The sequence below is a fragment of the Mustela lutreola genome, chromosome 3 (genome assembly GCF_030435805.1).
Source record: "Mustela lutreola isolate mMusLut2 chromosome 3, mMusLut2.pri, whole genome shotgun sequence".
In the NCBI taxonomy this organism is placed as follows: Eukaryota; Metazoa; Chordata; class Mammalia; order Carnivora; family Mustelidae; genus Mustela; species Mustela lutreola.
This window is the reverse complement of record NC_081292.1, coordinates 164,873,316-164,887,732: the sequence shown is the minus strand read 5'-3', so window position 1 is coordinate 164,887,732 and position 14,417 is coordinate 164,873,316. Positions and strand designations below refer to the sequence as shown.

Genomic DNA, 14,417 nt, shown 5'->3' with positions numbered 1-14,417 from the left:
CTCTTTAGAGGGTCCTGCCCAGGGCTGGAGCGCAGGCCAGAGAGGCAGGAGACAAGAGGTCCTGGCCCAACCTGGTGATCTCTGACCCCATGGCCCACGTGCTGAAGGGTGGACTGGCCCTTCCCCGGGTCTGCACTCTCCTCCAGGACCCCCTCCAGGGCTTGGGGGAGGGCGTGGTGCTGACATGAGGCACCCCATCCCCGTGTCCCAGAGCAGCATGAAAGCAGCTCCTGGCCCTACCAAGCTCTGGCCTCACATAGAACACCACAATCAGCAGGCCCTGCCTAGAAGCCCCAGGAGGGTGTGGAGGGTCCTGGTGTGGGGAGGACAGTGCGATGGGGGTCCCCTTCTGGGCCTGGAACGGGTCTGACATGGACAGGGGACAAGGACTCACACCTACAGCGTCTCCCAATCCTTGGGTCTGCTTGCAGAAGCTAGAGTCTGGGCCGCTGAGCCCTGAGACTGGGGTGGCTGTGTGGCACATAGCTCCCGCTGGCCCCAGAACCCACCCACCTGGAGCCCTGCCACCCCCCACCCCTTGCATTTAGGGTGTCCGTGTTTCTGTGGGGCACTATGCATAGAGCACTCATGCGACGGACAGTGCCTGCTGCCCATGTCGTTGGACAGCCTGGCCCCAGAAGACCTTCTAAGTGCCTCTACCCAGAGACCCAGCCTCCCCTGGCCTCCCGTAAGATAGGGAAATGACAGCCAAGGGGGAGGGTGTGCCCACAACCATGCAGGGATCGGGAGCCCAGGCCCCTGGCCCTGCTGCCCACATTGGGGTGGACAGTGGCCCTATGCCACACCATCACTGAAGGGGACAGCAGGTGGGGCAGGCCATCAAGCAGGCTACCGGACCTGGATGTGGGAGGATATGTGGGCTGACCAGTGACCAGCATCCATGGAGCCCAGGGAGGGGGCGGGGCAACACCAAGGCCAGGAGGGTCAGAGAGTCACCTCCCGCGGGGCTCAGGGATCAGCCCTCGTGAACCGCCCCATGGCCTCACGGCATTAGGTGAGGTGACCCCCCAGGTGGGCAAATCCAGGTCATCTGCTTCTCCTTTAAGCCCTTGGAAACACAAGGCCAAAGCCTGGCCCCTAGCCCTGCTGCCTGCCCCCAGCGGGCCATACAGCCCATGCTCCTCCCTTAGGCTGAGAGGCTGCAGGCCCAGCTGGACGAAGCCAGGGAGGGGCTGGCTGCGCTGCGTCAGGAGCTTCAGGACAGCGAGGAGAGCCGGGAGGGACTTCGCAGGGAGGTCCTGGAGGCCCAGCGGGCCCTGGGAGATGAGGCCCGCGAGAAGGACGTGCTGCAGCGCTCCAATGCTGAGCTGCGGGCCACCATATGCAGGGCTGAGAAGGAGAAGGCCAGGTACCTCCCCTTGGAGCCTGCGCGGCCCCAAGGCTCATCCCGGGGACAAAGGATGTGGGATGTGGGACCATCTCCCGATCTCCTGTAGGCCAGATGGTGGTGGGGTGGACTCACTGAGCTGACCAGGGTGCCAGCTACCTGTCTGAAGGGCTGACCCCTGGGGAGGGGAAGGCCAAGATACCAACACAGCGGTCCTGCCTCGATGCCAGACAGGTCCCACGTGGCCAGCAGGAGATGGCCAAGGACTGGAGAGTAGACTGAGGCTGAGGGGCCTGGTCCGGGGCTCTGAGGACAGCGAGGCTGGCACGGCAGCCCTCGCAGGGGGGTGGCAGAGGTGTGGGGCTTCTGCTGAACATTGGGTCTCTGGGAATGTGGCTGGAGAGAGGAGCATCGCAGGGGGAGGGTCCGGAGACATGGAAAGGGTCAGAGCCAGTTGGGCGTTCAGCCCTCATCTACCCCAAAGGTGATAGGGAGGCAGCCCCAAGGAGGCTGGGCCCTGGGACCCTGGAGAAACAAGCCACAGGAGAGGCATCAAGCCAGAGTGGGGTGGGTGACAAGAAGTCTCTGTGCGGGATGCGATGCGGGAGCCCCTGCCTGTGACCCATGGCTCAGTTTTCAGAGGTCCAAGGAGGAAGGGGAGCAGAAGGTGCTGGTCCTGGAGGAGGCCCGGGCCGTGGCCCAGAAGGAGGCCTGTGAGCTGCGGGCCAGTCTGAGGGAGGTGGAGCAGGCCCAGGCAGATGCACACCGGGAACTCCAGGAGCTGGGCAGACAGGTGAGGGCCACCATCCCGCAGCCCTGTGCCCACAGAGGTGTCCCCACCCCCACCCCCAGGCCCCAGGGCACGCACTGGCTGGAGCAGGGGCTCCAGGACAAGGCTTTGCTTCCTGTGGCTCTGGAATATTCTGCCCCCATGCTGGAAGCCGCTTGCCAGAGGGCCCTATTGAGACCCATGGGGCTCCTGGTTTCATGTGCCCCAGGGGGTACAGACCTAATGGCTGAGAACAAGCACTTGGATGCTCATGGACCCTATGGATCAGGAACTCAGCCAGGGCGCAGAGGGCACGTGCCAAGAACACTCCACAGTGGGGCCTTGCGGGCAGGGCCCAGCTGGCCTGCAGCGACAGATTCATGGGCCCCACTGCCAGGCTGGCTGTCACCTGGGGCGTCCCCAGGCTCCCCCATGGCTTCCTCCCTGCATGGCCACCTTGGGCTCAGAAAGCAGCTGTGCTGTTTCATCTATCCACCTCGGCCTCCAAAGTCAAGAGCCACTTGTGCTGAGTTCATGGTGGGGCGGGACGGGGGGGTGGCCCACAATGGCTCAGACAAGAGCCCAAGATGCCCCTTGAGGCTGAAGCCCTTTTCAAGCCTCTGCGGCCCTGTCAGACTTCCTCAGACTTGGAGCAGGTCGTGAGATGCCCTGTGCTCCCTCCAGACTAGGCATCTCCTTCGCCTCCCTCCTTCCACCCCCACAGTCCTCCTGTAAGGTAGGTTCTAGTACCTTCCTTTACATGTGAGCCCACGGAGGCTCAGAGAAGTAGTGGAACGAGGCTCTCTGTGAGTGAGAGCCGGTGAGGAGACCAGAGCAGCACCTCTGACACCGACCTCAGCCCACTCCCGCCCACATGGTGTCCTGGCTCCGAGGGCACCCCACCTCCAACACCTAGAGTGTGGGCACTGCATCAAAGGAAGGTGATGCCCCAGGACATGTGAACAGAGGCAGGGGTCCAGGAGGGCCCTGGCAATCCCATGCTCACTCACAGGTGAGCATGCTGGAGGCTGAGAACCGGAGAAAGAGCCAAGAGGTGATCCAACTGCAGGTCCGGGGCGCACAGGGCACTCAACAGCAGCAGCAGCAGCAGCAACAGAGTCAGCAGGAGGTGCTGCAGATGCAGAGGCTAGCCACGGAGGCTGAGGCAGCCCACGATGGTGCCCGGAGGGAGGTAGGAGAGCTGAGCAGCCGGCAGAGGAGGCACCAGTGCTGCCTGAAGGGCTGGGGTCCAGGGCCACCCGGCCTGACTCTTGCCCACATGCACTCCATGAGTCCACATGCTCATCTATCGTACTTCCCAGCAAGGTTGGATGCAGCCAGGGTGAAGGGACAGGGGCTCTGACTGACCCAACACCATGGAAGTGGTGACCCCTGCATCTCCTAGCATTCTTGTGTTTTAGAAAGGGACAGCCTCACCCAGGTGACAGGAGCATTCTGAGCTGGAAGACAGTCAGGGACCCGTAAAATGTCCATTTCTTAAAGAGCCTCAGGATTCAGAGCATACACCCACACCCACACCTGCCCACGTGTGTCTCCCCGGCCCTGACCATGTGCTCACATGCACACACTCTCCCACCTGCTCCCTCCCGCAGGCCCGTGTCCTCCTGCCCCTACAGCAGCTGGAAAGGCCCTCTGTCCAGGCCTGGCTCTATGTGCTGCCGGAGGCCAGGTGGCCTCATACCTACCCGGGCTTATAGCCTGGCCTGCCCAGGATCCCCCAGTTCAGACCCAGAGTCATGCAGACAGTGGCTTCATTGACCAGAAAACATGGACTCCCTTCCCACGACCTGTGTGACCATGGTGTGACCTGTAGCTCCTCACCTCCGCCAGGGAATGGAGTCGTTGGCACTGTGGCCACCCAGATAGGAAACGAGACAAGGCCCCACCCTGCCCCCAGCCCAGGCCTCCACCCTAGGACTTAGAGTCTGGTGCAGGTTCTGTGGCCTCTAAGCCTGTCACTTCCCTAGAGGTGACAGTGCTGCTGTCAGCCCTGCCATCACTCAAAAGTGTTTATAGGGCACGTCATGTGGCTGAAGGTACACATCCCAAGAGCATGGGGCACAGGTCAGGCCGTGAGCACGGTCTGCAGTAGCAGACAGGGCAGTCTAACCGGGAATGATGGAATGGGCTGCTACAGATGGGCAGTGGGTCAGGGAGGGTCCCTCTGCGCCTAGCCCAGGCCACCAGAGAAGAGAGGGAAACAGGCCCAGCAGAGGACCCATGGGGAGGGGGTACCCAGGGGGCTGAAGTAACTCGAGAAGGGAGGAAGAGTGGCCCAGGCCAAGAGAGGCAGGGGAGCAGGCCACCCAAGCCCAGAGCCTCCCCCTCTCGACCCCCGTGCTCCACGGGCTAGGCAAGGCTATAGGGGCTGGGAAGCCCTCGATGAGCCCACTCTGTTGGCACTTGGAAGCCCGTGTCATTGTGTGAGACACCCTGAGGCTCCCATGCCCTGGGCTCAGGAGGACACAGACCCAGCCCTTGCCCCCTCAGGCCACAAGCACGGAGCTGGCTACAAGTGGAACTGGGGCAGGCGACAGGAGGGGACAGCCTAGGGTCACAGCTGTCAGACCTGCTGGGGTTTTCCCATGTCTGCCAGGATGTTCTCCATGGTCATGGGGTGTCCTTCCCCACCTGGGCTCGGGGGGTCCCCACTGCCAAACATGGACTGGGAGGTGGGTCAAGGGCCCCTCGCTGTGACATGCTGATGGGGAGGGTCTGAGGGACTCCCTCAGGAGAGGTCAGGACGAGAGGCCTGGGGGCAGGGCTGCGATGGCAGGGGACTCTGGGATGGCCTCACATCCTTCCCACAGGTCCTGAGGCTGCAGCAGAGGCTGGCGGAGGTAGAGGCTGGAGCGGAGGCCCAGAAGCAGCGGCTGGAGGCACGTCTCTGCCAGAGCCAGAGTGCCGAGCACGCTCTCCGGGCCGAGCTTCGCACCACGACCAGGAGGCTGCAGCAGGCCCGTGGGGCGGTGGAGGGGCTGCGGGCTCGCCTGGACGAGGCCTGCGGCCAGATCCACAGGCTGGAGCAGGAGCTCGCTCAGGCTGAGGGTGCCAGGCGGGATGCGGAGGGCCAGCTGAGCCGGCTGTGGTCGACGCTTTGCCGTGGCCTGGGGCTCCAGGGACAGAGGCCCTCGGGCTCCCCCAGTAAAGGTCAGTGTCCTCGGTGGCTTCATGTGGGCTCCTGTCCTTGCTCGGCACCCACTTAGGACAGAGCCCCCACAGGCCTCACGCCCCACACCGTGAGGGGCCTAGAACCCCATGACCTCCCCAACTCCCTGAGGAAGGGGGCTGTCACTGCATCCCCACCCCGTTCCCTCAGCTGACCCCATCCTGCAGGCTCAGATGGCATCCAGGCTCGCTCCGCACAGCAGAGGGCCAGCCTCCCCGGCCGGTCCCGCTCACCACCGCGATGGCCCTCCCCTGCACCCGGGGACCCCAGCCCAGAGGTGGACATAGCCTCCGTGCGGGACGCCCTGTGGGACCTGGCGCAGCAGCTGCGGGACACCCAGAAGGAACGAGTAAGGGGGTGGAGAGGACATGTCCCGGGGCCCCTGAAATGGAAGGAAGCTGCTCATCGCTCTGCTATCCACCCCAGGCCTGCTGAGACCCTGGAGGGGCCCTGTGGGTCCCTGGGCCCCTCAGCGTTCACACTGTCCTTTCTTTGGCCTGAGAAATAGCAGTAAATACCATAGTGTCCCACAGACCAATTGCCCCAAATGGCCCAGCTCCTCTCTTCCTCCAAATGGGAGTCACTCTGATGCCCACAGGTCAGCGCGCCGAACCCCCCAAGCCTCCCACCCGACCCCTCGGCCCTCCCTTCCCTCCCAAGCTGCCCTCTGATCTGGGTTCTTCCACCTAGGATGACTGGCACTTCCAGGCAGTAAGCCTGAGCGGCCGGCTGAGCAAGGCAGAGAGCGAGAGCGCCCGAGCCCAGAGCCGTGTGGGGCAGCTGCAGATGGCGCTGGCAGAGGCTGAGGGAGGTGAGCTCCCTTCCCTCACCCTGCCCTCAGGGAGCGCTATGTGGGGCCCACCACCACCTCAGGGGTTCCTGGGCGCCTCACCCCTGCTGCTGGGTGTGTGCAGTCCTGGGAGCTGCTCAGGCCTGGCCCATGGGGGCCACACCAGACCTGTGTGCCTCTCTGGGATGTGGCTGGCATGGGCCAGCTGGCTAGATGTTTTCTCAACAGCAGCCTCCCCATCACAGGGGAATAAAGTCCAGAGATCCCACAGGGCCTCCATGCCCTCCTGCCACACTGGCCTCTTACAGACCCTACCTCAGGGCCTTTGCACAGACTGTGGAGGGACACTCTTTCACTGACAGTCATGAGGCCCATCTCCGCATCAGGTCTCTGACCCCTGTCCCTGTCCCCTCAGAGAGTGCCCTGCCCTGCTAGTCACCCCAACTGCATTACTGTCCTTTGCCCCCCCGCCCCATTAACAGGTCTGCCTAGAAGGTGGGCCCAGGGCCTAGCACAGTCTCAAAGGAGGAAAGTCTGTGGAAGGAAAGAAGGGGGAGAGAAAGAGAAGTAGGCAGAGGGAGCCAGGACGCCAGACCCGCCAGCAGGGAGTGGTCAGAGGGGGGGCCTCTCCAGCAACCCCTTCCAGGTGCCAGACACTCAAACTCACCCAGCCTCAGTCTCCTGGCCTGTGAAATGGGTAGGGGCAGTCCCACATGTGGCCACCCCTCAGAGCCTGGGAGCCAGGCAAGCCTCTGCCACACAGCTCGGCGCCAGGCGGACCGTGAGAGGAGCAGTGCACAGGCGGCGCGGGCCCTGCGAGAGGAGGCGCTCGGAAGGCTGGAGCTGGAGCACCTGGCGAGCATGCGGGCAGCCAGCTGGGAGAAGCGGAGGCTGCAGGTGGGGCCCTTGGCCAAGGGGATCAGAGGGCAAGAGGAGACTGGGAAGGCTTCTGAGGGACAGGGATCCCTATGGGCAGAGGCACAGCTGGGACAGAGCAGGGGTCCTCGAGGGACATGGGGGCCCCGCAGAGCTCATTAGGGTCCCTGGTAGAGCTATTGTGGAGGTGGTCCCTACCCTTATTTTACAGACTGGGGAAATAGACCTGGGTAGGGAGATACTTGCCCCCATGGCGGAGCCCCAGCTTCCCCAGCCCCTCTTTCTCTCTGTGGCCATGCCGGCAGGCCTACAGTGACACGGGCCCAGCCTCGGAGCCTTCTGTGGGGTCACGCTTATGCCGCTGCAGGACAGGCTTACTGTGTCACTCAGACGTAAGAGGTCACATAAGATGAATTGGGGTTAATGTCCCCACATACAGGCTTTGTGCTGTGAAGGTGGCCTTGGGGACCCTGCTTTCAAGGAATGATGCTGGGCTGGAGGTGGGGGAGGTCTGGCTGGACAGGGGAGCCCTGCACCCCACACAAGTCAAAACAATGCTGGGAGTGGGCCAGAGTACCCCACTCCAGACCACCCTGCAGGACTAGGCTGGGGAGCAGTGGGGTCTGGGAGGTTGAAGCTCCAGCCTACCATTTCCAGAAAACTCTTTGAGGCCCTTGGGGGCACAGGGACCAGCACATGAGGGGAGAGAACACAGGCTCCCCAGAGGTATCTCGGGGAATCAGGGTCCCTGGCCCTGCCCTGGAAAGATGACGCTGATGGGAGCAGCAGAGGAGAGGGGCCGATCGGGACCTGGGGGGGGGGGCAGGACGGGCAGTCTCAGCCCCACAGACCCAGAGTCCTGGCACTCCAGATCTTGGAAGGCGAGGTGGCTTGGCTGGTATGCGGGAGTGGTGGGCTGGCCAGGCCTTCGGGGCCCTGAAGGCAGCCCGCCCCTCAGAGGGCTCAGAGAGCAGGTGCAGAGCCTGGTGGTCCTCAGAGTCCTCGGTCCACTGTGGGGCCCAGAGCCCTTGAGGAGGGGCCTCCTGTGGGGCGAGGGACAGGGGGCAGAGGTGGACCTGCAGAGAAAGCACCGGGGAGCTCGGGAGGCTGGGACTGAAACCCAGCCTGGAATCTGTGAGGACACCTGGAGGCTTGAGGTTCAGAGGCCCTCTGGCCACCACTGCTGGGGAGGGCTTGGAGGGGCAGTGGTGAGGCCCAGGGGTCTGGCTGGGCTTGTGGCCAGACTGGAAAGATACCCGAGTGACGCCAGGGCCCGAGTGACTGGAGCATGTGGGCTGAGGCTGCATTCACATGTGTGTCTTCTGTGCACACTTGAAAATAACGTTTTCTGTTTGCACGTTACACACTTTGAAATACATCTTAAATATGATACTCCACATCGGATCCATCTCCAGAGTTCATCAAAGCTAGGAGTGATGTGTTGAATTTTACCACTACAGTTGGGTGGGGGGACATCTTTCATTTCTAAGAGTCTTGGGTTTATAGATTTCTATGGCATGTTCTTCAGAATTTGAAGTTTCTCAGCCGCTCGGACTTCGCACCTGAAGGACCGAGTGCCACTAAATGCTGTTTGCCTGGAGTTCCACTGCGTCCGCCTCCTCCCGCAGGGCTCCTCTGCCCTGCCCTGAGTCCTGGCTCTGCCCTCCCCACCCCTGTAGGTTTTCAGTCATTTCCTCAGCCCGGCCTTGGCTCTGAGCCCCTCTGGATGGAGTCTCTGCCTTTTCCAAGGGAATTTACCCCACTTACAAGTTTTGCAGTAATTTCCACACTCTGGTTCTCTCTAATTGCTGATAGGACACTTGCTGATTTAATGCTTCCTCATGACTTCCATTCCATCCCTTTCTTAGGGTTATTTGCTCCCCTTGGCCTTTTGTGGAGGTGGGGGAGTGTTGCAACAGTACTCATGACAGCAGATGCTGCCCTGTACTGGGCAGGGGGACCCCTTCTGGCAGCCCTCCCCCCAGCTGCTAGGCTTCTGCACCTGTGCCTAGAGCCTTATGGAGACTATCTCTCTGCAGGGGCCCTGTCCTGCTCCAGACTGCCTGCCTCTACCTTCCTTCTAGGTGCCCAGTGGGGGTCCACGAAGGGCCTGGCCCTGAGCCTGAACCCCCTGCCCTCCACAGACACCAAAGGCTTTCTACTCACAGCAGCCCAACCATGTATGCCTTTTGCCCGCTCCACAACCATTACCACAGACGGAGGGCGCACCCATCTATGGCTCCCAGTCCTGCAGGCCAGAAGGCCCTGCCGGCAGGACTCCACACCCCGGGATGGGCCAGGCTGTGCCCTCACTTGAGGCTCTTGGCAGAAGCCCCCACAGGCTCTTGGCAGCCTTCCCCCCATCTGAGGACAGAGTGGCTTCGGGAGGCAACTCCGGCCCCGGGCCTGGGCCTTCTTAGGGGCTCTCAAAACATGGCATTGGCCGCAGGACCCTCACACCCGAACCCCACTGCAGCCCCCTGCCACCAGCCTGCGGGGCTCCTGGGGTCAGTCAGGCCCACCTGGATGATCACATCTGCGACATGACCTAATGCGCTTACAGGTGATCAGGTGGCCGCAGGTCCAGGCGGTAGGTAGCTCTGCCCATGACACCAGGCACTGGCAGTCAGTGCCCCACGTCCACGGGCTTGTCGCCTGTGCAGGGGACATGGGTGAGCTCGCTCTCAGCCCAGCTCTCTGGGAGGGCCTGAGTCTACTTGGATTTCATCCAGTGTTTGCACTGTGACCTCATTCTCAGATGGGTTCAAGGAAGGTAAGTGTGTTGGGGGCTGTTTGAACTGTTCCCTCCAGAGTGGGAGCCAGAAGGCCCGTTTATCTCTGAAATTCAAAAATGTGCCAAAACATTGACTTGCTCCCTCTGTTGTCTGAGCCTGGGCCTGTGGAGCTCTCTGCAAAATCAAATCTGTCTTTAGCTGAGGCATGTGATTTCCACTTAAAAAACATCTCTTCTCCTCCTCCCCATTCTTTTGTCCCCAAATTCCCTGCAGCTCAGCCCTGCTCTCTGGGCCTTGCCCTTTTGCTGCTGTCACCTTCTTGTCCCTGACCCCCCACCTATGTCCCGGAGAACTCACAGTCTTCACCCAGGTTAGCCGATCTGACTGCCGTGTCTTATCCAATCCCTGTCCTCACCACCCTGGGTCGGTCCTTGTGTTTTTCATCTCGATTGTTCCCACTCCGGCTCCCAGCATGGCATCCCCTTCTTGAGGTCTTCGGTACACATCTTCAGATACCTGTTCCCATTTCTTGCATTAACTCCGTTCTCTTTTCATTCAAGACCCTCAGATTCACTCCCTCAGATTGACTTGTCTCTTGAGCCACAGTTGGTTGCTACTGTCGAGATGTTTTCCTTCTGCGTGGCTTTAAAGAAGGGGATCTGGTCTTGTTCCAATTCGGGAGTGGGGAGGACCCACCTGGGACTTTACATGTCCCTGTCCAGATATTTCAGGCTGACACTAAAAGACAGAAAGAGGAGCCCGGGGGTTGTGGGGTCCATGGGGAGCTGGCAGGACTGAGAAGGAGGCAGCACGGAGAGATTCCAGAACTTTCCCACTCCAGAGACTGGGAGGTGAAGGCCCTGTTCTCAGGGGCACAGCTGGCTGTGGTGGGGGGTGTCCTGGGTTCCTCCCCCACCCCGGCACTTGCCTGCCAGGGGACTGGAGGCCTTGAGGTCTCCCCTGCAGCCCGGGCTCTCTCTGTGTCAGCGTCCCTGGGGTTCTGGCAAGGTTGCCTTGTGAGGCTTCCTCACATGGATGCAGATGGCTTGGATGTTGTTCAGATCTTCTCTGAACAAATCTCTCTGTGGATTTTTTCTCCTTAAGGATTTACTCCATTTTTCAGTGACGTGTAGGTACTAAAATCTACCAGCATTATGTCAAGTTGTTCCTAGAATTCTGGTAATTCTCCTATTTCTAGGCCACTTCATTCCATCTGCCTCCAAGTCGTGGGAACCCCCAAAGTCTCTGCTCTCCAACCCTGAGGAAGCTTTTTCCAACTTTTGTAACCTGCGGGCAGTTGAGGTGGGCAAGTGGGAGGGGAATTCAGACCCACTGGAGGCCCAGAGGCCCCAGGCCCTTTTGACAACAGCAGATCCAAGCAGGGCTCCAGCCTGTGGCCATCTCCCCACCCCCGCCACCCTCTGCCACTCAGGTGGCCGGGCTGCCAGCGTGGGCTAGAGCAAGGTCTGCATCCAACATGACTGCTTTCACTTTCATGGACTGGGTTCTCCCCTGTTTCACATGAGCCAATGTGTTTGTTAAGAGAAAGTTGATTAAAAACATATTTTTCTAATTAAATGGTAGGCTGTGCTATGCAAACAGTAAGATTCTTGTTTGAGAGCAAACCCCTCCCCGTTTCCAGGGCTACCCTGGGAATTCAACAGATCAACCATGCAGAGCCGGGCCCAGAGCATCAGGACACACGCCCCACACCCCACGCGGGGGTCCTGCAGGCAGCTGGTGGCCTCCAAGCAAGTGTGGCAGGGGGCACGGACGCCCCTGGGAGAGGCGACCAATGGAGTCCCACCCCCATCGGAGGCGGGTTACAGCTTCCCAGGAGAGAGGGGCTCTCGGGATCCTCGTGGCACTAGTGCCACTCAAACTGTCCAGAGCCACCCTGTGGTCTGCTCACATACCCCCTCTTCTCCAGAACCCTGGTCCTGGGGCCCAGCCGAGCATCCATCCAGTTCCAGCAGCTCCTGGGCTGACAGATGGGGCAGGGCGGGCCACACAGGTGGGCAGGGACCTCCTGGCCGGATGTGATGCCCTGAGCCCTGCAGGGTGTCCAATTTCTTCAAGTTTGGGTGTTCCGATGATTTTCTCTTCATACAATGAACTGGTGGGCCTTCCACCTTTTTCTGTCACCTATGTCACTGCCCAGCCCAACTCAGCTTCCCTGAAAGGGTGCATGGGATGGGCCTGCCCTCCCGTTCCCTTGCCTGCAGTCACTCCGTCCCCTGCCTGCTCCGACCTTTACCATCTTCGGGCCTCTTGCTCCTATTTTCAACTGCACCGTCGAGGCCCCACGTGTGTTATCTATTCCACATTTTATTCATATCGAGTCCTACCTGGAGCTGGAACTGTTGGACACCCGAGGTTCTGCAGTATTTGTATCTGTGGCCACATCTGTTTCACGCCATTGGAGATTCCTGTTTGTTTCTCTTAATTCTACTCACCAGCCATTTGTCTGTTTTATTGGTCTTTTCAAAGAATCAGCTTTATCTCTCCTCTCATTTTTACTTACAGTTGTTCATTGTGGCTTCTATTAATAGTGTTGTGATCTCTCTCCTTTCCTAAAACGAGTAGGTGACAGGTTTATGTGTGGGCTTTGTCTCTCAGCAGAGCATTCCAGGTTATCCCATTTTCCCCACCTGTAGCATGGTGGGCATGCCACCGACTTCTGGCATGAATGCTTTTTCTTTTTACCGGTTTTCTAGGAGTTTTCATTTTTACTTCTTAATGCAAGGGTTATTTAAAAGAATGATGACGTGTGTGCCTCTTCCTGCTGCTGCAACAGATCTTACTGGGGAGAGCGTGAGGCTCTGAGGCAGTAGGGTCTTTCGATCAGCTTCTGGCTGGATCTGTGTGTATGTTCCTGATTTGTAGGTTGTTTGTTGGTTCTTTGCTCTGTTGGTTTGGTTTTGTCTTTTTTTTTTTTTTTAATGGTATGTTTGGAGGGAAACAGGGCACCATGATTGCAAAGTATACGGAGAAGGATAGGCATTTGATATTTTTAATGGAAATTTTGAAAAACAACAGTAAAGCGGGTGATAAGGCTGGAATGGTCAAAGCAGAAGGGGTTTACACCAGGATGGACAAACCGGCAGGCAAACGGGGCGGAGCCTAGAGTCGGGGGAACCAAGTTCCCCTTACATCTGAGCGCTGCCTGGCACCAGCTCTCCTGGGACTGGCCCGAGGGCCCCCAGAGGGCAGGACCTGCATGGGGCTGCAGCTCCCACTTTCCTGTGGCTACTTGAACCCTCAGACTGAACCTGGGTGTGCAGGCGCACTGGCCTAAACCACATCTCGAGCAGCACCAGGACTCAGAACCCAAGCCATGGGAGGAAGGAGAACTCGTGGCGCATCGGGCAATGTGCATGAAGGGTTTCGCCGTTCAATTATAACGGCTAATTTGGATTCCGTAACAGCTGAGTCATTACAAGAGAAGCACAATGCTTCACATAAGTGGTTTGGGCCTCTTTAAAATACCATGAAATATTTAAGCCATATTTGAAGGAAAACTCTGCTTTTCTCCTAGAAATGTGCACAGACAGAAAATGGTAGTTTCCAAATTCGCAGGGAAGGGTGAAACCCTGCCATTTTAGGCATAAGCACTGGCCTCCCCACTGTCCATTTTCTAAAGTACTACAGCATGAGACCAAAGGAAGTACATCCAACTCTGCCCATGGGGTCGCCCAAGAGGGTAACCCAGGAGGTCTGCCAGGGGGTCGCTCCCCTCCTTCCTCTGAAACCACCTCTTCCAGGAGCAGGGCCACAGTCATGCCAGCATTTGGGACAAATGCTGTGGATGGAGGAGAAGGGGCTGTGGCCATCCCAGGGGCCTGGCTATTGGTGTCTGTGGGGCAGGGGTAGGTGTCCTGGGCCAGCATTCCTGGGCAGGGTTGGAAGGGCGAGGGGAGGGGAACACGAGCTGGTAGAGGCAGAAAGTGGGGAAAGTGGGGTAGGGGGGCTGAGCACCACAGTCTCCATGAGCTCAGGGGGACTGTCACGTTCATTCCAAGGGCTGGAAGCAGGGGGCGGGGGATGCCAGGTGTGTCCTCTGAGGCCACTCTGGCGGCAGCAAAGGACCTGCCAAGTGGAGCCTCGCAGCAAGTCCTGCACCCCGGCCCCCTCCCCACCGCAGTTCTGTCCTAAACTACCTGATGGGTGCACGTTGTATTTGACCTGTTCTTGCCTCTTCCCAGTGACCTGTGGCCCAAGCAGACGCCCTGGGCTTCTCCTTCCCAGGGAGCCATGTTTCCAGGAGACCCTATGCCTTCCTCTCCCTAGGAGCAACTGGACGTTCTGCACAGGGCCCTGGATGAAAGCAAAAGTCACGGCCAGGGCCTGGCCCAGAGAGGGAAGCTGCTGGAAGAGCAGGTCACCTGCCTGGAGCACAGATGCCCGGAGGCAGGGGGCACGAGGGAGCCCTTGCCACAGGTGAGTGACCCCAGAGGGCAGGGCATTCCCTTTAGGCAATCACCCGCCTGGGGGGCCTGAAGGGAGGCTCTGGGAGATGCCTGAGGCAGGTGTTCATACCCAGAGACGCCCAGACAACCATCAACCTCCAGAGCACACGGAAGCTGAGGCGGGAGGGGTCACAGGCCCGAGGCCTGCCCACAGTAAGCGCCCCTACGACAGAGGGATGATTGTGGACGCGCAGCTCAGGGGGAGACATCAGTGGAGCCTGGATGCCAGGCCTAGGCTCT

At 59.8% G+C, this 14,417-nt stretch overlaps 1 protein-coding gene across 4 annotated transcripts in view; it reads left to right on the top strand.

The window, feature by feature from the left end:
* CROCC2 (ciliary rootlet coiled-coil, rootletin family member 2) overlaps positions 1-14,417 on the top strand; it is a 60,831-nt gene that overhangs the window by 39,341 nt on the left and 7,073 nt on the right. For 2 of the 4 annotated variants that reach the window (XM_059167462.1, XM_059167461.1), the window contains exons 22-30: positions 1,152-1,369; positions 1,982-2,141; positions 3,130-3,309; positions 4,949-5,288; positions 5,475-5,656; positions 5,998-6,118; positions 6,861-6,994; positions 13,999-14,148; positions 14,252-14,330. In XM_059167462.1, coding sequence (XP_059023445.1) covers positions 1,152-1,369; positions 1,982-2,141; positions 3,130-3,309; positions 4,949-5,288; positions 5,475-5,656; positions 5,998-6,118; positions 6,861-6,994; positions 13,999-14,148; positions 14,252-14,330 — 1,564 coding nt within the window. The remainder of the gene's footprint in view (positions 1-1,151; positions 1,370-1,981; positions 2,142-3,129; positions 3,310-4,948; positions 5,289-5,474; positions 5,657-5,997; positions 6,119-6,860; positions 6,995-13,998; positions 14,149-14,251; positions 14,331-14,417) is intronic. The other 2 variants (XM_059167464.1, XM_059167463.1) reach the window with 2 other exon arrangements.